The sequence below is a fragment of the Leptopilina heterotoma genome, unplaced genomic scaffold (assembly GCF_015476425.1).
Source record: "Leptopilina heterotoma isolate Lh14 unplaced genomic scaffold, ASM1547642v1 Lhet_222, whole genome shotgun sequence".
In the NCBI taxonomy this organism is placed as follows: domain Eukaryota; kingdom Metazoa; phylum Arthropoda; class Insecta; order Hymenoptera; family Figitidae; genus Leptopilina; species Leptopilina heterotoma.
In genome coordinates, this window is record NW_025110940.1 from 57,331 (window position 1) to 82,812 (window position 25,482).

The 25,482-nt window shown below is 30.7% G+C and overlaps 9 protein-coding genes across 9 annotated transcripts in view; 4 read left to right on the top strand and 5 right to left on the bottom strand.

The window, feature by feature from the left end:
• Positions 1–496, bottom strand: part of LOC122502211 (histone H3-like) — a 36,325-nt gene extending 35,829 nt beyond the window's left edge. Inside the window, exon 1 of the mRNA XM_043612149.1 lies at positions 117–496. Within this exon, the coding sequence (XP_043468084.1) occupies positions 117–445 (329 nt within the window). The 5' untranslated portion in view covers positions 446–496. The remainder of the gene's footprint in view (positions 1–116) is intronic.
• LOC122502212 overlaps positions 1–1,065 on the top strand; it is a 33,302-nt gene extending 32,237 nt beyond the window's left edge. The window contains exon 3 of the mRNA XM_043612150.1: positions 702–1,065. Coding sequence (XP_043468085.1) covers positions 702–1,014 — 313 coding nt within the window. The 3' untranslated portion in view covers positions 1,015–1,065. The remainder of the gene's footprint in view (positions 1–701) is intronic.
• Positions 1,066–9,996: 8,931 nt separating this feature from the next.
• Positions 9,997–10,468, bottom strand: LOC122502198 (histone H2B). Its single transcript, XM_043612135.1, has one exon. The coding sequence runs from the start codon at positions 10,404–10,406 to the stop codon at positions 10,035–10,037; it is 372 nt and encodes a 123-aa protein (XP_043468070.1). The 5' UTR covers positions 10,407–10,468; the 3' UTR covers positions 9,997–10,034.
• Positions 10,469–10,613: 145 nt separating this feature from the next.
• Positions 10,614–11,103, top strand: LOC122502203 (histone H2A-like). Its single transcript, XM_043612141.1, has one exon. It carries the CDS (start codon positions 10,681–10,683, stop codon positions 11,053–11,055), a length of 375 nt encoding a protein of 124 aa, XP_043468076.1. The 5' UTR covers positions 10,614–10,680; the 3' UTR covers positions 11,056–11,103.
• Positions 11,104–14,224: 3,121 nt separating this feature from the next.
• On the bottom strand, positions 14,225–14,965 carry LOC122502194 (histone H1B-like). Its single transcript, XM_043612130.1, has one exon. It carries the CDS (start codon positions 14,873–14,875, stop codon positions 14,255–14,257), a length of 621 nt encoding a protein of 206 aa, XP_043468065.1. The 5' UTR covers positions 14,876–14,965; the 3' UTR covers positions 14,225–14,254.
• A 2,114-nt stretch (positions 14,966–17,079) lies between these two features.
• Positions 17,080–17,551, bottom strand: LOC122502199 (histone H3). Its single transcript, XM_043612136.1, has one exon. It carries the CDS (start codon positions 17,527–17,529, stop codon positions 17,119–17,121), a length of 411 nt encoding a protein of 136 aa, XP_043468071.1. The 5' UTR covers positions 17,530–17,551; the 3' UTR covers positions 17,080–17,118.
• Positions 17,552–17,719: 168 nt separating this feature from the next.
• LOC122502208 (histone H4) lies at positions 17,720–18,157 on the top strand. The gene has a single exon (XM_043612145.1). The coding sequence runs from the start codon at positions 17,787–17,789 to the stop codon at positions 18,096–18,098; it is 312 nt and encodes a 103-aa protein (XP_043468080.1). The 5' UTR covers positions 17,720–17,786; the 3' UTR covers positions 18,099–18,157.
• A 2,067-nt stretch (positions 18,158–20,224) lies between these two features.
• On the bottom strand, positions 20,225–20,782 carry LOC122502216. The gene has a single exon (XM_043612153.1). The coding sequence runs from the start codon at positions 20,780–20,782 to the stop codon at positions 20,225–20,227; it is 558 nt and encodes a 185-aa protein (XP_043468088.1).
• A 2,097-nt stretch (positions 20,783–22,879) lies between these two features.
• Positions 22,880–25,482, top strand: part of LOC122502189 (radial spoke head protein 3 homolog B) — a 37,322-nt gene continuing 34,719 nt past the window's right edge. Inside the window, exon 1 of the mRNA XM_043612125.1 lies at positions 22,880–23,009. The gene's annotated coding sequence lies outside the window, so the exon portion shown is untranslated. The remainder of the gene's footprint in view (positions 23,010–25,482) is intronic.

Below are 25,482 nucleotides of genomic sequence, written 5' to 3' on the forward strand. Positions count from 1 at the left end.
AAAAGGGCCGATTGTTTTGTGTGGTCGAAAAAAATTAAGCACGTTCTCCTCGGATACGACGGGCCAATTGGATGTCTTTTGGCATGATGGTGACTCTCTTGGCGTGGATGGCGCACAAGTTGGTGTCTTCGAAGAGACCGACGAGGTAGGCCTCGCTGGCCTCCTGGAGGGCCATCACGGCGGAGCTCTGGAAGCGCAGGTCGGTCTTAAAGTCCTGAGCGATTTCACGGACTAAACGTTGGAAGGGCAGTTTGCGGATGAGGAGCTCGGTGCTCTTCTGGTAACGACGGATTTCACGGAGAGCGACGGTTCCGGGCCTGTAGCGATGGGGCTTCTTCACTCCACCGGTTGCAGGCGCGCTCTTTCTCGCGGCCTTGGTGGCGAGTTGTTTCCTTGGTGCTTTACCACCGGTGGATTTGCGCGCGGTTTGCTTGGTACGAGCCATTGCTTACGACTTCAAAGTACGAAGGACGACTGAAAAATGGTTTCGGCGATATGAACGCACATATTTATAGCTTTCAGAAGCTCTTGCACCAGTTAGTCAAGAGGAAGGGGACACTGACATCCTGATTGGTCGGTCAGATCGTGGAGGGGAGCAGTGGAACTCCAGAGGGAATAAAACAGCGCACTTTCGCCGGCTTAGCATCATTCCGAGTTTGTTCTCTGTTCTGTTCGAACGTACTTAATTAATTCTCTGCCAAAATGACTGGTCGCGGAAAGGGAGGAAAGGGATTGGGAAAAGGAGGAGCAAAGCGCCATCGTAAAGTGTTGCGTGATAACATCCAAGGTATCACCAAGCCCGCCATCCGTCGTTTGGCTCGTCGTGGTGGAGTGAAACGTATCTCAGGATTGATTTACGAAGAGACCCGTGGTGTCTTGAAAGTGTTCCTTGAGAACGTGATCCGTGACGCCGTCACTTACACCGAACACGCCAAGAGGAAGACTGTCACCGCCATGGACGTCGTCTATGCTCTCAAACGTCAAGGCCGCACCCTTTACGGTTTCGGCGGTTAATTTTCATATTCATCATCGTCATCATTCAAAACAATCGGCCCTTTTCAGGGCCACCAAATCTTTTTTACGTTTGAATAATTTTTTTCATTAACATAGTTTTATGATAAAAGGATTATAGTGCAATCCATCAGTAAGTTGTAATATTGTGAATCATGCTTACCTACATTCTAACCTTATTTGATGCATAATGCACTTGTTTTCGAAATTCACGAATATTGTTTGTGCTATTGTTACGTCCCAAAAATAATGAATTATGGTTCGTAATGATACTTTATTTTAAATTTAATTAAATTGTTAAATTTTATTTGAATTTAATTGTGATTTACTATTTTAAGCCTAGACTTGCGTCCAATAGCTTGGGATTACTTTTGTTGTTTTTTTCTTTGATTTGATTGGAAGAAAATTAAGGATGGTAGAATTTAAATAAAAAGGAATGAGATCTTTTACGAACTGAGATTGTTCTACAGTTTAATACTTGATCTCAGAATCAAGGGTAAATATATTTTTAGGAGTCAATTGTATTTGAGGCTCCGGATCTTAAAAGGGCACACGCGCGAACACACGGCAAATAAGTTGGCCCCTGGAGATAAAATTTTGAAGTTGTTCAAAATGAATTTTAAATTATTGTTTCTTGTACAGAATTTCAAGGCGAAACTTTTTTTTTAATAAAAATTTTTTATATAATTTCTCGTTTTCACGTAAATTGAAAAAAACGTGATTTTTTGAGTTAAGAAATTTTAATGAATTTTTGACTTCAACTCGTGACTACTTCGTTAAATATTAATATTTTTCCACGAAATTTACACACAATATTCTTCAAACTATTCCAAAAGTGAAACAATATTTGGAAATTTAAAAAAAAATTGTATGTCAAAGTAAATAATTATTTAAATAATTTTGTCGGAAAAATGATTCTCCTATTTTCAATTGAAAAAGTTGAGTGACGAATTTTCGTTTTCGGAAAACTTTCAGCGACAAAAATGTTCATTAATATGTTAAGAAGTTTTTTGGAAAATATCTCGCTATTTGATAATAAATTAAAGACAATAGAGCAATTTTAACATCGTCGCGCTCTGCTGTAAACGTAAACAATGTCTAACTATATATACATTGGTCTTGTAATGGCGGCCATGCTACACGTGTGCCGCCACGCCGCAATTTTACAGCAGAGCGCGACGATGTTAAAATTGCTCTATTGTCTTTAATTTATTATCAAATGGCAAGATATTTTCCAAAAAACTTCCTAACATATTAATGAACATTTTTGTCGCTGAAAGTTTTCCGAAAACGAAAATTCGTCACTCAACTTTTTCAATTGAAAATAGGAGAATCATTTTTCCGACAAAATTATTTAAATAATTATTTACTTTGACATACAATTTTTTTTTAAATTTCCAAATATTGTTTCACTCTTGGAATAGTTTGAAGAATATTGTGTGTAAATTTTGTGGAAAAATATTAATATTTAACGAAGTAGTCACGAGTTGAAGTCAAAAATTCATTAAAATTTCTTAACTTAAAAAATCACGTTTTTTTCAATTTACGTGAAAACGAGAAATTATATAAAAAATTTTTATTAGAAAAAAAGTTTCGCCTTGAAATTCTGTATAAGAAACAATAATTTAAAATTCATTTTGAACAACTTCAAAATTTTATCTCCAGGGGCCAAATTATTTGCCGTGTGTTCGCGCGTGTGCCCTTTTAAGATCCGGAGCCTCATTATTTTAATAATAAAAAAAAGGGTTGGAATGAATTTATACTAAGATCAATCCAAGGATTAACGTAGTACAATTCATTCCAGGAATAGGAATATGTGTGTCAAGATTTTAGAAAGGAAAAAATTTGACAGCAATTAAATGTTATTACTCACTTTTTTAATATAATTTTTAGATGAACCGAATTTGAACTGGAACTGGAACTGTAGATAAAGTTGAAGTTGAAACTCGTTGAATATTAGTAAATTTTGAAATAAAGACTTTGAATTTGAAGATTTAGAACTTTTAAAGAATTTGAATTTTGAGGATTTAGAACTTGAATGTTTGGGAGAACTCGTTTGATATAATTTGTTGAGAACTGAATGATAAGTATAACTGGCGTTTTCTTAAAGAAAATTCAGGGATGAAAATATTGTAGAAAGGGAAAAAGAGGTTGAGTATTTTTAGGATTGGTTTAAGAAAAAGAAAATGCATAAAGAAATGGGCCTGATGAAGAACATTTGTTCTTTTTGACGAAATATATATACTGCAATTGGAAATTTGAAAAAATAATTGATTCTAATAAGAGCGGAAGTCGACAACACTAATAAGGCTTCCTTTGAGAGAAAGCAAAATTTCTTCAAACTAAGTGAATTTCAAATTGAAAGCTACTAATGTACTCATTTGAAAATGCGTGAAAATCAAAAAAGACGATATTTACAAGAAAGAGTATTATAGACAGTTTGCTCATGTACTAATGTAAAACTTTTAGAACACTTGAGTTTACAGGCAACGGCCACACCACGATGAAAAAACCAGTTCTCGTCAGTACCTTTCTAACTATTGAAGGGATAAGTTGTACCTTGGAGCAGGTAGAGCCAGCTCACCGATCCCAAGTTTTCAAAAATTCTAAAATACGAAATTTAAAATAACCCGCCATCACGGCGGCCCATAGGCCGAGTTTCGCGCCCGCGCGAATGATAACAGCCGATATACCGCGTAATTCAAATTCAAAAAGTGATAGTGATAAAATAAAAAATACTGACAGTGAAAAGTGGAGTAAAATCTATCATAAATCAGTGAGTGAAAATGGACCAACATTTTTCTTACAAAATACTATCATGGTGAAAAATGAAGCAATGCCAAAACCACCTAAAAAAGAATCAAAAGCAACGACACTAAAGGCGCAAAAAATAACCCCGAAGAAGACGGAGACTCAGAAACCGTATGTTAAACCAAACATTAGCCCAGATAAAAAATCATCACTTGATTCCTCTGCAAAAGATTCTCTGATAGTACCAATCAATGCAGCAAAAATGACGAATAACACGCAAATATCAAGTCAAGAATATCAGGAGATGTTTAACAACAATATAACCCAACAAAAAATTATTGATGAATTATTACAAACAATTCATCAACAATCTCAAAGAATAGAAAAATTGGAAAAAATGCAGAACAAAAACTTCAACACTGAAATGTAAACAGATGTGGGACAAATAAAATCAGCCAACGATCCAGTGACGGGTTTTCCCCAACCTCATAAAAATCAAGAAAGTGAAAAAAATGGAAATAAAAATTCCCCATCATCCTCAACCAAGGCCACTGCGACCAGCAACAATAAGCAGATCAACAACCCTCAGGACAATACATCCAATAAACCAATTTCGACCAGCAGCAGCAAGGATTCATCAGCAGGTAAACCACCACCGATCATTATCTACGGACAAGATCAGACAACAACGGTAAGCCTCATAAAAGAACATTTAAAAACAGACAAATTTCACATCAAAAGAATAAACAAAGATAAACACTCTTTATACACAGAAAACATTGTAGATTTCAAAAATGCCAAAGTACAACTCGAAGCTACGAGTTCAAAATTCTTTACCTACACAATAAAAGACGAAAAAATAAAATCCTTTCTCTTGAAAGGTTTAGATTCAAGTACAGATCCCGCGGACATACTTGAAAATCTTAAACAATTTGAATCAGAAAATATTCAATTTTTTAAAGTTACTAGATTCACAACTCCTAGATCTCAAAAAGAAAATAAAATCTTACCCTTGTTTTTAGTACAATTGACTCCAAACAGTCAGACAAACTTGCTTCATAAAATTAAATATGTTAACTACCAAACTATCAGGTGGGAAAAATTGAAAAAGAGAGATAGCATACAGTGTAAAAAGTGTCAAAGATTGGGGCACGTAGCTTCGAATTGTAACTTAGATTATAGATGCGTAAAATGCAGCGAAAATCATGAACCGGGTAATTGTAAACTACCGGAGCCCACGAATGCAATAGAAAGAGAAAAAGTATATTGTGTATCATGTAAAAAATATGGTCATCCAGCTTCTTATAGGGGATGTGAAAAACAAATAGAATTAAAACAAAGAATGCATGAGAAATTGGAAACAATTAGAAAAAATAGGATTGCAAAAGATAGAATGTACAACAATTTTACAACAAAAGAAACAAGCTTCTCAAACATCTTACAAAAAAAAACACTTCACAACACAGAAAATAACTACCCACATATAGAACAACAAATAAACAATAAACAACATACATTAAATAATGCACAAAACCTACAAGAAACCTTAAACAACTTAACAAAACAGATACTTCAAATTACACAATTAGTAGAAAAAAATAGCAAAAGAATAGACGATTTATTTGAACTACTAACTGATTCTAATTCTGTTCAAAATGGATAGTAAATTAAATCCTAACCTAAAAAATACTATTACTGTCAAAAATTTAAAAATAATATCAATAAACGTCAATTCAATTGTAACAAATGAAAGGCGAAATAATCTTTTAAACTTCATAAAAAAACATAATCCAGATATAATTACTTTAAGTGAAACAAAACTAAATCCTATACATAAACTAGATTTCCAAAATTTCACTTTAATTAGAAGAGATAGACCAAATACAATATTAGGCGGAGGAGTTGCAATACTCATAAGAAAAGACCTTAAATTTAAACAAATAATTCTATCGGAAATAGAACAGTTTCAGAACTTAGAAACTGTTATCATAAAAATCCCTTTACCAAACAATCAAAGGCTTTTTGTCATATCTGCTTACGCTGCATACGGAAACAGATTAAATTTTAATCAAGAAATTGATAAATTATTTCAAATTCTCAATTTAGACGATCCTGACAACTTTTTTATAATGACAGGTGACTTAAATGCTAAACACACTAGTTGGTTAAATGAAAATTTCAACACAAGAGGAACTTTTTTACGAAAATGGATAGATGACAATGAAATAAATTATAAACTAAAATTATACACTCCAAGTCTCCCCTCCTTCCCCCGAGGAAATTCATATCTTGACTTAGGAATATTAGACTCCAGACTTAAGGTACAAAAATACAATAACACAGACAAACTTGAAACTTTACAATATGACAGCGATCACAACGCAATTCTATTGAATGTTTCTTACAACACACAAATAGATTTTATTTTAGAAAAAGCTACACATAACCACAATTTTAATTATAGACGAGCAAATTGGGAAAAATTTGAAAATAATTTAGACCAAATTTCTGACATTAGAATACCATCCAATAAAAATCTATCAAATGATGAAATTGATAATTATTTAAAGGATATTAATGAATGTATAACAATAGCAATGAGTAACTCATTACCAAAAATTAAAAGTAAAAACTCTATGGAAATTTACCAAACACCCGTTATAAAAAGAATTCAAAAAGCAAAAAGTAAAATAATAACACAAATAAATATTATCTATAGAAATTTTCAAAATCAGAATAAAATAAGAGAATTAAACTCTCTAAAAAACAAACTAATAGCATTAAAAGCTCTCCTCAAACAAGAATTCATTAAATCCATAAATAATTATTGGTCAGAAAAAATAAAAAATATTCCTGCAAACGATCCAAAAAACATGTTTCCTCAAGTGAATAAATTATTCAGAACCAAAGGTAAAGTTGCCATACCCCAACTTAAAATTGATAATCAAAATGCAACCCTACTACTAGAGTCGGGAATACCTGCACAAAACTTACCAATTGACAACAATAACAAATACATAATTTCCAATAATAAAGATAAACTCAAAATAATCGGTACACACTTTAAAAATACACACACAAAATTTTCCAACTACGGAAGAGAAGGACTAAATAAAATCATTAAACAAAAAATTACCACTTTAGAACAAGAAATTGAAAATGATAAAATAAATAATAACTCAATAGTTAACTTTGATAATAACTTGAAAGCAAATGACATTCAGTTACTTGACGAAAAACTTCCAAATTATTTTACATCAGGATACAAATTATCAAAAATTTTTAGAAACTTAAATAATAAAAAATCATCAGGCATTGATGGAATTCCTAATATTGTATTAAAGCATTTAACACCAAAAATAATAGAGAATTATTGCATTCTTTTCAATAATATACTTAACAACAGTCATTTTCCAACTGACTGGAAAAAGTCAAAAATTATTCCTATCCCCAAGAAAGGAAAAAACAGTATACAACCGAGTGACTTTAGACCTATAAGCCTTCTTCCCAATATAAGTAAAGTTTTCGAAAAAATTGTTAAAGACCCTTTAATACAAATATGTAGAGAGAAAAACATTATCCCTGAACAACAATATGGCTTTAGACACAAGCACTCCACAATCCATGCTATTAACAAATTAACGTCAGACATTTCTCAAGCTCTTAACAATAAAAAATGTGTAGGAGCTTGTTTAATTGATCTTGAAAAGGCCTTTGACACTGTTTGGACAGATGGATTAATATTTAAGTTATTAAAAAATTCTTTCCCTAAACATCTAATAAAATTATTAAAAAATATGATAACAAACAAAAGTTTTATAGTAACGGACGGTACCACAACATTAAATAAAGAGTTCTTAGTTAAAAACGGTTTACAACAAGGAACAGTTCTATCTCCGATATTATTTAACATCTTTATTTACGAAATACTAAAAATGTATGACATAAATATAGATGAAAACAAAAAAGGTATCGCATTTGCAGACGATATGATAATATACGTCGTTGGAAAAAAAGTCTCAGAAATACAAGAAACATTACAACAACTTTTTGAAAATGTACAATATTACCTTTACACGTGGAAATTAAAAGTTAACGTCTCCAAATGCGAAACTATTTTGTTTAGAGGTCCCCTCTCCGAAGCCAATCGAAACGTAAAAAAATGCTGGAAAAACTTTCAAATAAAAGAAAGAAAAGATGATGGCGAACCAGTGCCTAATAAGAAAATTGTAAAATATTTAGGACTAAACATAGACCAAACACTCTACTTTATAAAACACATAGACACACAAATAGAACATGCAAAACAAGTTTTCAATAAATTAAGAAGATTAATGTATAGTAAACATTTAAATTATAAAATAAAAATCAACTGTTACATGTTATTCATAAGACCCATATTACTATATGCATGTCCTATTTGGTACAATTTAAGTGCATCCATTGTAGAAAGAATAAGAGTATTCGAAAGAAAATGCCTAAGAGTATGTCTAGGAAAATATAGATCAGCTGAGTCGAATTTCCAAAAATACATATCGAGTAAAGTTATTTACAACCTAGCTAATATTAATAAAATTGACACACAAATAATTAAAATAACAAGGAATTATTTTGCGAGTATAAGAAATGTAACTGACAATAGCTTAATTTATTCTATGTACTATCCAAATGACAACTATTTTGAAAACGTAATAAAAACCAATTTTGTCCCTCCAGAAGCGTTTCCTTACCTGGACAAAAATGGTTATATACAGGACACCCACGGTGCCCCAGTAATATACCATTACAAAAGAAATGCTAGGAAGAAATCGTTTCTGTACGACAAACACTTAGACACTACTATACCAAATGATGAATGGCGATATACCACTTTCATCACAAACAAGGAAATTAAAGACAAACACAGACAAAACATCAAAAAATATTTTTGGTTAGACGAATAGCTAAATTAAAATCCCATTCTTAAAATCAAAAACAAAAAATTAAATTTATAACTATTAAGATATTGTAAATAGTTATTATTCTAAGTAAAACTGTAAATAAGAATTAGAAACAATATAAATCTACCCTTATACTTCTAATTATTGTAAATATTATCCATTATGTAAAATATGTATTAACTATTAGCCAACCAATTATATTAATTGTATCTTATTAAAAGAAAATCATCGATTAACATTGTAAATATTCTTAGTTCATAAATTAGTTTAATTATTTATCTCATTTTTTTCTTATTCATTGTTATTGTTAAATTTAATTATTATAATATAGTTTATTCAGGTTATTTTCTTTCATTATTATCCATAAAATAAAAACAAAAATAGCGAAATGATCAGTTTTCTTAAGCCCTTTCTGATCGATAAAAAGCAAATTGAATATTTCTCCTGGGAATTAGAAAAAATATCTTTAATATAGAATAAAAATATTAACTAATATATGCATTCGTGGGCATAAAATATTGTACGCGACTTCGAGAGCTTTGTATTAGCCAGTAAGTCCTTTATAATAATGTAAAAATGATTTCATCGTTTATTGTGAAACCTTGTATTATTATTAATTTTGGCAATAAATAAACAATTACAAATGCAAATGCAAACCAGTTCTCGTCCGATCACTGAAGTTAAGCATCTTTGGGCGCGGTTAGTACTTGGATGGGTGACCGCTTGGGAATACCGCGTGCTGTTGGCTTTTTTTTCTTTTTCTATTTTTAATAAAATAGTTACAATAAATAATTTTCTTTCCGAAGCCTTTTTTACGTGTCTCCAACAGGACTTGTGTAAGAAAACGAAATTTTCCTGGTTTTTTTCGAACTCTTAGAAATTTTTTAAAAATAGTGTCAGAAAGTAAAATATTATTTCTATGATTATATGCATTTCAAAAATTTTAAGACCTTACATCTCAAAAAGAGAATACAACATTACATTTTTTCTTAGAACAGCTAACATCAAATTTCTTTTATAAAATTAAATACATTAATCACTAAGTTATCAGGTGGGAAAAATTGAAAAAAGAGAAAGTATACAGTGTAAGAAATGTCAGACATTGGGTCATGTATAGCTTCGAATTGTTTCTTAGAATATATATGTGTAAAATGTATCGATAACCATGCACCGGGCGAATGTAAACATCCGGAACCCACGAATTAGTACTAAGAAAAATGACAACACTTTGCATACACAAACTGTGTTGTTGTAGAACCAAATAATTCTTTCGTAAAAATATTTGTTGGCCCTGAAAAGGGCCGATTGTTTTTCGAGAAAGGTGGACAGAATTTACTTGGAGCTGGTGTACTTGGTGACAGCCTTGGTGCCCTCAGAGACGGCGTGCTTGGCGAGTTCACCAGGAAGGAGAAGCCTGACGGCAGTTTGGATCTCCCGGGAGGTGATGGTGGACCTCTTGTTGTAGTGGGCCAAGCGGGAAGATTCGGCAGCGATGCGCTCGAAGATGTCGTTCACGAACGAATTCATGATGCTCATGGCCTTGCTGGAGACTCCAGTGTCGGGGTGCACTTGCTTCAACACTTTATAGATGTAGATGGCATAGCTTTCCTTCCTCTTGCGCTTCTTTTTCTTGTCGGTCTTGGTAATGTTCTTTTGCGCCTTGCCGGCTTTCTTGACAGCTTTACCACTTGCTTTAGGAGGCATAGTTGTTTTCAGAGAGTGTACGTCTGAACACAAAGGCAATTCAGGGTGAATTGATATTTTCCGCAGGATCGGCATCGTATTTATGTCCGCCTGCAGCCTTTTGATTGGTGCGGGCACTCACTGCGACCATCTGCCACTCACGACAAAGAGAGGGAAGCGCAATGGAGGGCGTGGCCTGTGGGGAGAGCGTAAATAGGCGGATTTCTCGCGCATAACATCATTCGCTTTGTATTCTTCGTTGTGTGTACTGCGTTAATTCAAAACTAAATCAAAAATGTCAGGACGTGGCAAAGGTGGCAAAACCAAGGGAAAGTCAAAGACCCGCTCCAACCGGGCTGGACTCCAGTTCCCAGTCGGTCGTATCCATCGTCTCTTGCGCAAAGGAAACTACGCCGAGCGAGTTGGTGCTGGTGCTCCAGTTTACCTAGCCGCAGTTATGGAATACTTGGCTGCTGAAGTCTTGGAGTTGGCCGGAAACGCAGCTCGTGACAACAAAAAATCCAGAATCATCCCTCGTCATCTTCAACTCGCCATCAGAAATGACGAAGAATTGAACAAACTTCTTTCTGGAGTCACCATCGCCCAGGGTGGTGTTCTCCCTAACATCCAAGCTGTTCTTTTGCCGAAGAAGACAGAAAAGAAAGCTTAAACTTTCCATATACTCACCCTCACACAAAACAATCGGCCCTTTTCAGGGCCAACAAATATTTTTACGTTTGAATTGTATGTTCTTTGCATTAATATTTAAAAGCAGAACCAACATTTTTTATATATAAATAGAATATAGTAACTATTATTGAACGTGTGAGTTTTTTTTACTTTTAGTACGAAAGTTTTCAGGCCCAGGATGCAAAAAGTTTGTTTACCAAGTGCAAAATTTTCCTTTAGTATGTCATATACATTTATGTATTTTAGTGTATCTCAGAACATGATTTGGAACAAAGTGGGGAACTGTGAAAAATGACTGATATTACAGTAATTTTTAACTGATTTTCAGTTAAATTCTATTGATTCAAATCGCGAGAATAGAGTCGGCGCCGAAATGTCGAATATTCGACATTCGAACTAGGCGAAAAAATGCAAACAGTTCGGTTCGAATTATTTTGCACAGCTCTAATGCACACATTTATAATTTTCTGATTTACTACAGAAACTGAAAAAGACTTTAGTTGCTGCAAGAAAACATAACATCTAAATACACGTTATTTTTGAGCAGTAATAAATTAGCACAAACGCGCTGAAAAACATTTTTTTTTCAATGTAGGAAATATTGGTTGTAGTGTTGCAGACAATTTCCCTGACAATTTACTGACTAAGGGTGGCCGCAAGTCAGGGAAAAACTGAAAATCAGGGAATTTTGTTAGTCAGGGAATTTTGAAAATAAAATTTTGCGGCCACCCTGCTGACATTAAAATGACTTTACCTGACAAAATTTTTTTTACAGGAATATATGAATGTTTACAGAAAATGGGTAAAATTTATGAATTTGAATAATTTCTAAAAATTGCAATAATTGTATTCTCCAAGAATTCTAAAATATTATTTTTGTATGTATTTGAAGTTTTGGAAATATGTAATTGAAAATACTGAAAATATTGAATTTTAAAAAATTAAAAGCTAATTTTCATTAATTTTCATTTTTAAATTTACCTTTAAATATTTTCTATTAAAATTTTTGATATTTCAATTATTTTCAAAATTTGCAATTCAAATTCTTCAAAAATTTTAAATAAATACTTGAAATAAATTAATATTTTTTCAAAATTTCAACTACTCAAAAAGGTTTTTATTATAGAAATATTTGAAAAATTTAATTATGTTAAAAAATGATTCAAAAACAATTTCTTAAATATTTGTTTATAGTTATTTTTCGCATTATAAAAATCAAAATAAGTTGGACTTTTTTAAGTATTAAAAATTGTTGTACTTTGTTGCAATGTTTGGAAGAAAAGTCGAAAAAATTCACATTTTATTAATTTCCCTGACGTTACTGACAAAAAATTCGTTTCCCTGACTTTACTGACAAAAATTTTGTTTCACTGACATTTGACATATTCAACATAAGGACATAATACTTTTTTGCATTCTTTGTGCAGGGTGTCTACTATTTTTCAGTTTTTGAATTCCCGGTTATTTCCCGGTTTAAGATATTAACGTTTTTTTCACTACAATTATATGATGAAGCAAATAACACCTTCAATATTAATGTATTAAGTGATAATTTAATATTAATCATAATAAACAAGTATAAAACAAAATTTTAAAGAAACTAAAAATTTGTTTTTGTTTATAAAATAACACCGTTTCATTGTCAATAAATAATTACACTTGAAAAGTATACAGAATTTTACATATATAATTTATTTAAATTCAGGGATGGCAACCGAAACCGTTAACTGAAAAAATAGAAATTTTTAAAAAACCGAAAACTAGAAAGACGAACAAATTAGCAGATTACAAATAATTAATTAAAAAAATTTTCTTAAATTAATTATTTCGATGGGTTCTAAATGAAAACACATTATTCGCGAGAGAAATTATAAAACACGTAACTCACGAAAACAAATAGAAAAAGCGTTATTCATCTGAAATCGTTTTTAGGCTAATTTTTAAAAATTTTGTTATTCATTTTAAGTGAATATAAAATGCCAAATAAAGAATTTTTATTATTTAAAGTTAATTTAGCTTTAATAAAACAATTTTATTAACTTACATTTTTGCAATTAGTTAACACTTTAAAAATAATAAAAATTAAAAATTGTCACACAGCCTTAAAAAATCTGTCATTTTAAATAAGCATATTTTCTATTTGTTTTCGTGAGTTACGTGTTTTATAAACGCTCTCGCGAATAATGTGTTTTCATTTAGCAGCCATCGAATTTGTGATCAGCCTGTAAAAATACACTAATATACCAATTTTTAGCTAATTAGGTCAAATAATGTAAAAGTTAGGGAGAAAAACGTTTTTTCAAAAAATTTTTAGAATTTTTTTTTTCCTTGACAACGCTATGGCCATTTTATAAAATATAAAACAAATTTATAAACAAATTATGAGTAATTATTATACATATTTAATTCTAAATAATTAAAATGCACACAAATATTTTCATTCATATATTGTCCGAGGAAAACAACCGAAAAACCGAAAGCTTTAACCCAAAAATCCGAAATTTTTAAGAAATCGTAACTGTAATTATTTACATTAAAAACCGAAACCCAAATACAGAAGCCCTAATTCTTTGAAAAAAACCGTAACAGAAATACCGAAACCGAATTTTTTTTAGAAGAATACAGAAAAGTCAAAACCGAAACCGATAAAATTTCGGTTGCCATCCCTTTTTAAATTTAATACCGTACAGGATTTAACAATTGAACGTCATTCTAAGTAAATCTTTTAAACATTTTAGTAACACTTTATAAATAAAACAGAAATTTTAATTTTATAATTTCAAACACAAGAAAAATTATTTCCTCTAATACTCAATGCTTATAGGTAAAATTCTCCGAGCAAAAGATTTATTTTTCTTGTAAATTTTTTAATGACCTGATATATCGACCAATGACAGTTGTTCCCTTACATAGCACACGATTTGATAAAAATTTTATTTAGATATTTCGTTTCCCGGCTATTTCCCGGTTAGTAGACACCCTGTTTGTGTTATAATCGATATGAAAAACGAAATTTAAGATTACAAAATCTTTAAAATAAATTATTTTCAACTTGGTAAATGGAGATACCATTCTGAATAATTATGTTTGAGACAAAGAAAATTCTTTCGTAAAAAGTAATTGGTGGCCCTGAAAAGGGCCGTTTGTTTTCAATCATCCACTATCAATTTTATTTCACTTTACTTCTTGGCAACCCTCTTTGCCGCGGGCTTCCTCGCCTTGGGCTCTGCAGCTTTCTTGGGCGAAGCTTTGGCCGCCTTCTTGGGAGCAGCCTTGGTCACCTTGGGTTTGGCGGTGGTGGACTTGGCCTTCGGTGGCTTGGCCGCAACCTTCGGGGTCTTCTTCTTCTCGGCGACGGCTTTCTTGGTCTTGGCTGCCACGGCCTTCTTTGGAGAAGCTGCTTTCTTGGCCTTTGGTGCTGCAGCAGCTTTGGGTTTGGCGGCAGTCTTGGTCTTGGGCTTGGCTTTGGCCTTGCCCTCGGCCTTGGCGACGTTCAACTTGAAGGACCCTGCAGCGCCCTTGCCCTTGGTCTGGATCAGAGCCTTGCTGGCGACTGCAGCCTTCAGGTACTTTCTGATGAAGGGAGCCTGCTTCTCGACATCGACTTTGTAGGTGGCAGCGATGTACTTCTTGATGGCTTGGAGCGAAGAGCCGCCTCTCTCCTTCAAAGTGGCGATGGCCGCGTTCACCATCTCAGACGCTGGTGGGTGACTGGCCTTGGCACGGGGCTTCTGCGCCTTGGCTGCTTTCTTCGGAGTTGCCACTGCAGGTACAGCTGGGGATTCTACCTTGTCTGCCATTGTACTAAAGTTTTTTTTGGAAAACTACAAAAAGTGTTCAATAACTTGGAGATGCTTTCAACACAAGCGTTCAAACAGTAATAAACACAATTCCCTGCGCTCATCGACATAGTAAAACGCACGGACGGTGAAGAAAGGCCCCAGCGCTCGTTGGCTTTCTCTCGTTTGAATTCTAGGTAACTTGGGTACACCATTCAAAACTTTATTCACCTTTTTGATCTTTAATTGTTTTTCTCCACTTGCAAATAGATTTGATTTCTATTATACGATTATTCTAGTTGTCTAATATTAAGAAAAAGCATTATACTGTCATTGTGTTTTTCTGTAAAAATGAGCAATTTTCAAGACTCTGCTTTTAGTGATCATTCTCAACAAGTTCAGAAAATTATAAAAAACAATGAAACAAATTGAATTGTTAAAAAATTAACCTTTTAATTTAATGCTCTATTTATCTCCCTCTTCGGATAAAAAACTTTTTGTACTTTAAGTTATAAATTGAAGGAGGTACGGTTGCTTCAGTTCGGGTATGAGTTCTTACTTTCGGCACATAATGCAGTGGGATAGAGTGCATTGTCTAGATCAATAATAAAAAGTTTTTAATAATTTTTCAACATCATTTATGTATAATTTATTAAATTTTTAGAATAATTTATTATATTATTGAAATTTACTATGAATGATTAATTTTAAAACAGTCAAATGTATGTTTTCGTGACGTATAACTGAATTATCAGTTTTGTACTTTCTTGTATACCTGTACTATGCTTGAAAAAAGTTTAAATTTTTTTTTTAGTTTTTATACTTTGTACAATTAAAAACTAATAGGTAAAAACCTTACATTTATTATTTGAATGTTCAATAATTCTATAAATTTGTAAAAGAATAACTTTTATATTTAAAATAATTATGGCGACGGGCCAGTAATATTTCACCAAGTTGTAGTCCACAACGTTGATCAAAGAAAAAAATTGTTCACTAAGTAAATTATTTATAAATAACGCAGCCATATCACCACAAAAATATTTATAAAAATAAATTCATGTTTATATTTTGATGATAATTGTTTTACCATTAAATTATAAACAATATTTAAATTTATTGAATAGATTTCTTTCAATGATCAAAGTCGTGGACTTCAACTTCTTTATTTCAAGCCATATGAATTTACGCTGTTTATATCTTTTCTAATATTATTGACAATGTTAAATTACGTTTTACATCATGGAAATTTAGAAAGTAAAGAAATATTTAATAAATTTGCTATTTGAATCCAAAATTGTGGAAAGAATTCAAATTTTTATTTTTATTATTTTCTTATGGAATTGTTTTTTAACTTTTATTTCATTGTTTTGAACAATCAGTCATATGGATTAAATAATTTTTAGCTTTTTCAAAGAATAATATTACTAAAAAATAAGAAAAAAGTTGAAGAAAATTGAAGTTAGGCTAGAACTTGAAATTTAATCGTATGTATTGAATATAAGATAAAAAAAGAATTTTATTGTCTTTCTCAAGTTGAAATAAATACACATATTTTTTATTGAGAAATAAAAACAATTAGTGAAATTTCAATAACTTGGAGTGAAAATAACTGTAAAACATTGAAATTTCCATAGATCTTAATTATTACTGATTGGATGCTGTGAAAATTTCATCAGTTCAAAAATAACGAAATATTTATCGAAAAGCACATTTAATTATATTGTATAACTTTTCTAAATTCAATTTTGTGGGCAAGTACCAACTTTTTGTTTCCAATTTCTAAAATTGAAATCAATAATATTGGTAAAGTGGTCAAAAATGGAAATTTGTAGTCAAAAGTCCAAAGGCATGAAATTCTTATTTTTAGCTAAAAATAATTATTCAGAATGTCCGTTATAAATTAAATTAGTAATGATTTTATTAATCAAATAGTCAATTAACCTGTAGTTTTTGTCAAAATAGTCAGAACTTTTAGTAACTTTTTAGCCTATTGGCCCAGAAACGGACTTGGTTTACATTATAGTAACTAATTAAACCAGTCTTTGAATATGTTAATTATTACATTGAGTTTATTAATATAAAATATCCAACCGACGACATTTTTCTATAAAATACTCGCAGAACAATAAGAAATAATAATAATTAATAATAATATATATTTTTATTTGTACGACTACCTTAGAGAATCAAAAATATTTCAACGTAAAAAAATTTGTTGGCCCTGAAAAGGGCCGATTGTTTGTTCTTGAAGGTGAAAGAAATTAAGCACGTTCTCCTCGGATGCGACGAGCCAATTGTATGTCCTTTGGCATGATGGTGACTCTCTTGGCGTGGATGGCGCACAAGTTGGTGTCTTCGAAGAGACCGACGAGGTAGGCCTCGCTGGCCTCCTGGAGGGCCATCACGGCGGAGCTCTGGAAGCGCAGGTCGGTCTTGAAGTCCTGAGCAATTTCACGGACCAAGCGTTGGAAGGGCAGTTTGCGGATGAGGAGCTCGGTGCTCTTCTGGTAGCGACGGATCTCACGGAGAGCGACGGTTCCGGGCCTGTAGCGATGGGGCTTCTTCACTCCACCGGTTGCAGGCGCACTCTTACGAGCGGCCTTGGTGGCGAGTTGCTTCCTTGGTGCTTTACCACCAGTGGATTTGCGCGCGGTTTGTTTAGTACGAGCCATTGCTTACGACTTTAAAGTACAAAGGACGACTGGAAAATGGTTTCGGCGATATGAACGCACATATTTATAGCTTTCAGAAGCTCTTGCACCAGTTAGTCAAGAGGAAGGGGACACTGACATCCTGATTGGTCGGTCAGATCGTGGAGGGGAGCAGTGGAACTCCAGAGGGAATAAAACAGCGCACTTTCGCCGGCTTAGCATCATTCCGAGTTTGTTCTCTGTTCTGTTTGAACGTACTTAATTAATTCTCTGCCAAAATGACTGGTCGCGGAAAGGGAGGAAAGGGATTGGGAAAAGGAGGAGCAAAGCGCCATCGTAAAGTGTTGCGTGATAACATCCAAGGTATCACCAAGCCCGCCATCCGTCGTTTGGCTCGTCGTGGTGGAGTGAAACGTATCTCAGGATTGATTTACGAAGAGACCCGTGGTGTCTTGAAAGTGTTCCTTGAGAACGTGATCCGTGACGCCGTCACTTACACCGAACACGCCAAGAGGAAGACCGTCACCGCCATGGACGTCGTCTATGCTCTCAAACGTCAAGGCCGCACCCTTTACGGTTTCGGCGGTTAATTTTCATATTCATCATCGTCATCATTCAAAACAATCGGCCCTTTTCAGGGCCAACAAATGGTTTTACGTTTGAATTCAAAGTTCTCTGCATTCTTTTTAATTTGTTTTTATTTCATTAGACAGGCCTCGAACTGAGTACATAAATTAAGGAAAAGTACGTAATTTTGACCATTTCGAATAAAAATCAAAATATGTATATAGATTGTGAATAAATATTTAATTATGCCTTCTCTATTTTTATTCACATTCACTTTCCGATCAATCCGCTGACGGTGATCATTTTCAGAAACAGTGATTGGTCGAAAACGAAAGTCATACTTTGTTAATAAAGGGTTCATACCACTATACATGCCTCAAAATTTAGCTTTTTTGGAGAATTTTTTTACGATCCATGTGAATTTTATTGATCTAGGTCTTTTATATCTAGGTATTTTTTTTCTTTTAACAAAGACACTCTTTAACTATATAGAAAACGTCGTTTTATTAAAAAAAATATTGTTTAATTATTTAAAATTTAACAATAGAATACACAACATGAAAAAATGTGAATTGAGTTACTGATAATATAAAAATTTACTGATTCAACTAGTAACTATGTAAGTACATAGCCTTTGTACGCGTTCAAATGTCACCTAAAATAATATATTTAAAGTGCTGAGATCTTCCTAAAATTTTACACAACATTTTTGAGATATTCTATACTTTTAAAATCCGTAAAAAAATTTAATTTGTTGAAGTTGACAAAGTGGTATGAACCCTTAAAGAATTTCAAAAACTTCTTAATTTACAGTTCTTAAGTAAAATTTTATCATAAGAACATATAAAATATTATTTCAATTTTAAGATTTTCTAAACTAATAGAAATATGTTGATTGAAATCCATGTAATTATTTAAACTATATCATTCTATTTTGCGATTTAAAGTCGGCACTTTAAATAAAAAAATTACAAATTATCATGATTAATTTTATTTGATTCTGTACTTATATAATTTATATTAGAATTTAAATGCGTTAATTTGTATTCTACAGTATATGCTTGTGATAAAACGACAGATTCTATTTAATATCATAAGTTTCTAGGAGGTTTAGAACTAAAATGTTCAGATATAGGTGTAATCTTTATATCATGATGCTCAATATATTAAAGCTGCAGGTCTTGCGTCTTTGTTCTGTAACATGATTGCATTATAATCCTTATTTTTGTGATTCTTTTGGTTTAAATTTTTTTTCGTGATCTGTATAATTATCTACTGTTTGTATTATATACATATGACGCTCCACGAGAAAAGGGACCTTATTTACTCTTGCCATAAGGTCCCTTTTCTCGTGGAGTGTCACATATATATATATTGTATTTGTTGTAAATCAATTGTTGTTCTCATGGTTCTCCTGAGACAAAATAAAGAAGTTCCAATTTTAATGATATCTCTAGAATATTATCGGGATTTGTAGAGGACAGGATATCCTAAGGATATATAATAAAAATATCTCTAGAATGCCCTTTCTTGTGGAGCTGAAATATTATAAACTGGGTCAAAAAAGTGTAACACCTTTTCATCAATTAAATCAATTGTTACTCGGGGGTTTTTGGAGTCGCTGATTATGAATTTGAAGTCAGATTTTCAAAATACAAAATGGCGGACAAAAATTTCAAAACTAATTGGATTCGCTTGAATCTCGTTACTTGGGGGTTTTTGGGGTCACTGATTCCGAATAAAGAGTCGGATTTTCAAAATTTAAACTACTGAATCCAACATTGCAATGAATTTGATATTTTATGAATCTAAAAATTCAGTAAATGTTAAGGCAAACGATTATTATTATTTACTTTTTTTAAAACAATGCACGTAGAACCTTGCAAGTTACTTCTAATTTTTCAATAATACACTTAGCTTGATACATTGCAATATTATGAAAAACTGCAAGTTTGTAGGTTTTTGCAGCCTTTTGATTGGTGCAGAAACTCACTGTGACCATCTGCCACTCACGGCACAGAGAGGGGAGCGCACTGGTGGGGGACTCTACTGAATCGAACGTAAGTAGGCGAATTTCAGGTGCAGAACATCATTTTCCTCGAATATTTCGTTGTGTGTACTTCGTTAACTTACAAACAAATCAAAAATGTCAGGATGTGGCAAAGGTGATTTGTTTGTTTTTAAATTTCTCCCAAGAAACTCTCATATAACACACACTTTTCACTTTGTACACATCACTGATTTTAACACTTTTGCCTAATGTCACTAAGAACAAGGGATTGTAGTTTTGGAGATCACTTCTTTGTTTCATTTTAATTACTTCTGCTTTAATTCCTTGTTCAAGCAGTGATTTAACGTTTTCATCTGCAAAAAAGGCTAGTCCTCGTAGTACCATTTTGACAGGTTTCTCTTCCTTTTTCTCAAAAGTGTAGTAAGGTATTTCTTTGGCTTTCAATAATTGTTGAATTTTCATATGATCTTCTTCTGCATCAGGTAAAATAGTAATTTTTGTAGATTCCTTATTTCTAGTAAACACAGGGTCGCCTGAGGTTACTTCGTGTATGAGGTTGATAAAGAATCCTATGTCATCAATTGTGGTTTGAATTATAATTGGTGGAATTTTTGTTTTCTTGATAATTTTATTTTTAGTTTCACTTTCAGTTTCAGAAGGTTTGTTATCAGATTTGTTTACTTCATCCTGGTCCATTTTTTCATTTTCTACTTTATGACTACTTCATAACGATTGCTCGTTTTGATTTGATTATTCTCCACATTGCTCCTGTCATAGGGTTTGAATTTCTTAATATTTGGATTTTCCCAGTCTCGGACTAGGAGTCTATCATATTTATAGCAAATTTGACACCCGCCAAACGCCTTTGTCAAATTTACTGTACATTTCATCCATACGCATGCATAGCAGAAAGGTGATGATCGATCGATACTTTCCGCAGTGACAACATCGTATTTATATCCGCCTGCAGCCTTTTTATTGGTGCGGGCACTCACTGTGATCATCTGCCATTCACGGCACAGAGAGGGGACGAAGAATTGAACAAACTTCTTTCTGGAGTCACCATCGTCCAAGGTGGTGTTCTCCCCAACATCCAAGCTGTTCTTTTGCCCAAGAAGGCATTTTTACCCAACTTTCACCAAACAATCGGCCCTTTTCAGGGCCAACAAATGATTTTTACGTTTGATAATTTAGTTCTTCAATTTATTTTTCTATTGACACTTTCATTTGAAACATATCTACTACATCATTGTCTTTTTTTACAAGTTATGTTTATATTTTCTTGTGAAGTATATGCTAGTATTTAACGTCAGTGAAGTTCACAACGTTTATGATCCTACGATTGAAAGAAAAAAAAAATATGTTTCTTGACCAAAACAATAGAATTCTTTTTTTACAAATTTTTCTTTTTCAAATTATTATTCAAAAAACTATACAAAACCTCTATTCTTAAAATTAATTGTTATTTTTTTAATCTTTTCACTAAGTCGATAAATAGGGGGTAAGCTATCAACAAATGGTAATAAATAATCTCTCTTGAGCAATCCAGTTCTGTCGGTAAATGAATAGCAAAGTTGAAAAATTCCTACCATTTCCCAATACGGTATTTGAAAAATAAAAATTATTGTTGAAAATAAATTGTCAATAATTCTTGGGAAACATTAATTTCAAATTTTACTTTTAAATAGACTAATTTTGATTTTAGTAAAAAAGAAATTTAACATAATTTTCAAAATTATAATACGTTACCATCTGATTTCTGTTTGTAGTTCTAAAATAAAATCACAAGTGACGCTACCGACTAAAAATCCACGTTTTTGACTTGAAATTTTGTTTTCTCCTTTAGGTGAGTAATTTTACTCGCCTAAAGGAGAAAACAAAATGTATAGGAATGCATTTATAAATAAATACATACAAATTATGTAAATAAATAAATTAATAAATGAGGACCTAAAAATAGGTTATTTGTAATGTTACAGTAATATTACGTCCTGCATACTTGTTTTTATTAATAAAAGAAAAATATAATTTTCGAATAATGTATTAGGTTAAATATTATATACATTTATAAAATAAATAAATATAATAAATATGTTTAAGTAATGTACAAATAAATTTATAAATTAGTTATTAAATAATTAAGTTAGTGAATATAAGTGATTATAGAAATAATTAATAATTTAATTAATAATTATAAAAATAAATAATTGTAAGCAATAATTACACAAATAATTAAAAAATTAAATAAATTAATAATTTACATTACATTCAAAATTTACAATAATTAATGGATCATCGATTATATGCATTTTAAAGAATTATGTACTTAAATAAAATTTTCAAACATAAAATGACACTCTTTTAAATTGCCATGAGGAAAATATTGACGAGAATCTCTTGTTTTGTTACTATGACAACAAATCAAGTTCAACATTCAGGAACAAAGTAAAATAACATATCTCTATTTTAGTCCATGTGATCCGTTTGTTTATAGAAACACGAAATAAAACGCGAACCGTAAAAATACAATTGTCAAAAGTGAAATACATTGTAAAGAATATATTTTTTTTTTTGATAAACAAAAAATCTTCAATTTCAATATTAAATGAAAAGCACTTTAAATCGTAAAGTGTAAATTTAATTGTTTATAAGTATATATTTCTTTTTAACCAACAAACAAGTGTAATTTTTTTTGACTGTTTTTGTATTGTGAGATTTTATTGAAATAAAGCAAGTTTGTTATAAAGGAAAGAGAAAAAAGAAGGAAAAAAATGGCTACAAAAGCCCAACAGTGCCAAATATGTAATCGAGGATTACAATCGTTTCGCATTCCATCGTTGCCGGAGAAAAAGGATACTTACACATTTGTAAAAAACTCACAGGCAATGTTGCAATTTCAAAAACGATATCGAAATCCACCGCTGTAAGTATATTTTCAATTAAATTTATTAACTGCTATTTTTATTTATCACTATTTCATTTAATATTAGAGTCTTTTAAAAATTAATTTTTGAAGAGCAATTTTTACTTAACTTTTTTTATTTACATCGTTTATTTATCTATTTATATTTATTTACTTCTTCGTTATTTTTCATTTAATTATTTTCTTGTGTAAACGGTATTACGGGAATAAAATAATAATTATTTTCATTTATTAAATAATATTATAATTATATTTTATTATAATTATTTACATTTCTTTATAATTATAATATTTAATAATATTTTAATTATAATTATATATATCATAATATTATAATTATAGTTATACATGTTATATATAATATAATTATAATTATAATATTAATTATTAACTGGCAACGGTAAATTTGAAAAATAAATTATAAAAAATAATTATTATAAAATTTAAATATGAATAAATTTATTAAAATAAACAAAGTTTGTATTAATCAAAAAATTTTTAAAAATCAATGAAAAAAGCAAATTAAACTAAAATTAAACAGAACAAACTGAATAATTATTATTATTTCAATTATACAAACAAATAGAAAAAACAAAAAAAAATTATTTAATCTCTTATTACTATTTAAATAATTTAATAGATTTTAATAATTTCAAGTATAAATTTTCTGATCAATAATTAATCAAAAGTTTTTTTTTTACTGAAATTTTTTTACTGCGAAAGTTTAATATCTTTCGCAGTAAAAAAATTTTTCCTTACTTAAAAAAATTTTTTTTTTTTTTGATAAAATTCTCTTATCGTAAAATCAAAAGAAAAAAAGATTATCCCCCAAAAAGTATGGGTTTGAAAAAAAGGAAATTTTTTTTTCTTCGAAAAAAATTTATCTATAATTCCTTTAATTTGAGCATCGCGTGGCTAAACTCTCACAAAACCGTATATATATATATATATATATATATACGCACTTATTTCAAACTCTTCACAAAATGTAAAGGCAAAAAAAAATTTCTTTTCTTTTTGAAGAATATTATGTCAAAATAAACATTTTTATTTTAAAAAATATTTTTAAAAATATAAACTAAAATTAGGTAAAAAAAAATTTCTTTTTCTTTTAACTAAATATTTATTATGTCAAAAAAAATATTAGTTGGCAAATTTAAATTCTAAAATGTCAATATTTTTAATTTTGTAGTTATTATAATTATAATTTTGTAATTATAATTTTTATTTGCACATTATATTCAATTTTTATTTAATATATTAACTATGAAATAATACTTTTTTAAAAACAAAATTTTTTTATAATTAATAATTATATTTGATTAGGATTTATTTAATTAATTACCAAATTTGACCTGTTTTGACCTAAATTTTTGAATTCTTATTCAATTTAAAAAAAAAATTTATATTGTTTTGTATTTATCTATGTATGAATTTTTGGTAAATTTTCAAAAAAATGTCAACCACTTGACCTATTAATATTGACCTAAATTTTAAAATTATATTCGCCCATTGATTTGCGAGTTTGAACCTTAATTTTATGAGTTCTTATTATGAAGTTCTTATCCCCTTGACCTGTATTTAACTCTTAATCTAAATTTTGAACTAATGTCATTTTTTTGACCTACTTGAGTACTAATTTTGAGTTTGGACCTAATTTTTAAGTCATAGTCGCTTATTGACCTGTAACTTGACTAAAATTGCCATGGACTTATTTTCAAGTACTTTTGTCTCTTTTGGCCTAAATTTTAATATTCTATTAGTCGGCAACATATAATTCTGAAATTTTTCAGAAAATTCATTCGTTGACCTGTGATTGTTGACCTAAAATGAAAACTTATTTTTCCACTGACCAAAGTGAGTTTATTCATTTTAATTTTAGATATTTCACTTCTCCACCTTCTGAAATTGACCTAAAACTTTTAAGTTTATTCCCTTATTTTACTTACAACTTTTGACCTAAAATTCAATTTCATATTACTATTACGACTTGCGAATTGTATTTTTTATGAAATTGCATGTTTTAACTTGTGAATGTTGACCTAAATTTGCGAATTATAATCGCTAACCGATTTGTAAATATTAATTTTTAAGTTATATCGATTTTTGACCTATGGAATTTGACCTAAAAAATAAAGGTTAACTACTCATTAATTTTTTTTACCAACATTTAAATGTTTTATTAGTCTTATGACCTTTGTCTCTTAATTTTAAAAATTTTGCATTTATTAACCTTTGTTTATTGACCTAAATTTTTAATTTCTTTTGACCTATAGCTTTTTTTAAATTTTAAAGTTATTGCATTTTTTGACCTTCGAACAGATACTGATATTACTTGAAATTTTCTAGATATTTTATTTGTTGACCTATGACTTATACTTTTTAATAAATTGCATTCATTTGCCTGTGATAATTGACCTAAATTTGGAATTTTATATTCGCACAATTTTCTGTTTCTCTTCTAATGTTTATT

Coding starts and splice junctions, on each gene's coding strand:
- LOC122502216 (XM_043612153.1), bottom strand. CDS start 20,782: ATGGACCAGGATGAAGTAAACAAATCTGATAACAAACCTTCTGAAACT.
- LOC122502194 (XM_043612130.1), bottom strand. CDS start 14,875: ATGGCAGACAAGGTAGAATCCCCAGCTGTACCTGCAGTGGCAACTCCG.
- LOC122502208 (XM_043612145.1), top strand. CDS start 17,787: ATGACTGGTCGCGGAAAGGGAGGAAAGGGATTGGGAAAAGGAGGAGCA.
- LOC122502199 (XM_043612136.1), bottom strand. CDS start 17,529: ATGGCTCGTACTAAACAAACCGCGCGCAAATCCACTGGTGGTAAAGCA.
- LOC122502203 (XM_043612141.1), top strand. CDS start 10,681: ATGTCAGGACGTGGCAAAGGTGGCAAAACCAAGGGAAAGTCAAAGACC.
- LOC122502198 (XM_043612135.1), bottom strand. CDS start 10,406: ATGCCTCCTAAAGCAAGTGGTAAAGCTGTCAAGAAAGCCGGCAAGGCG.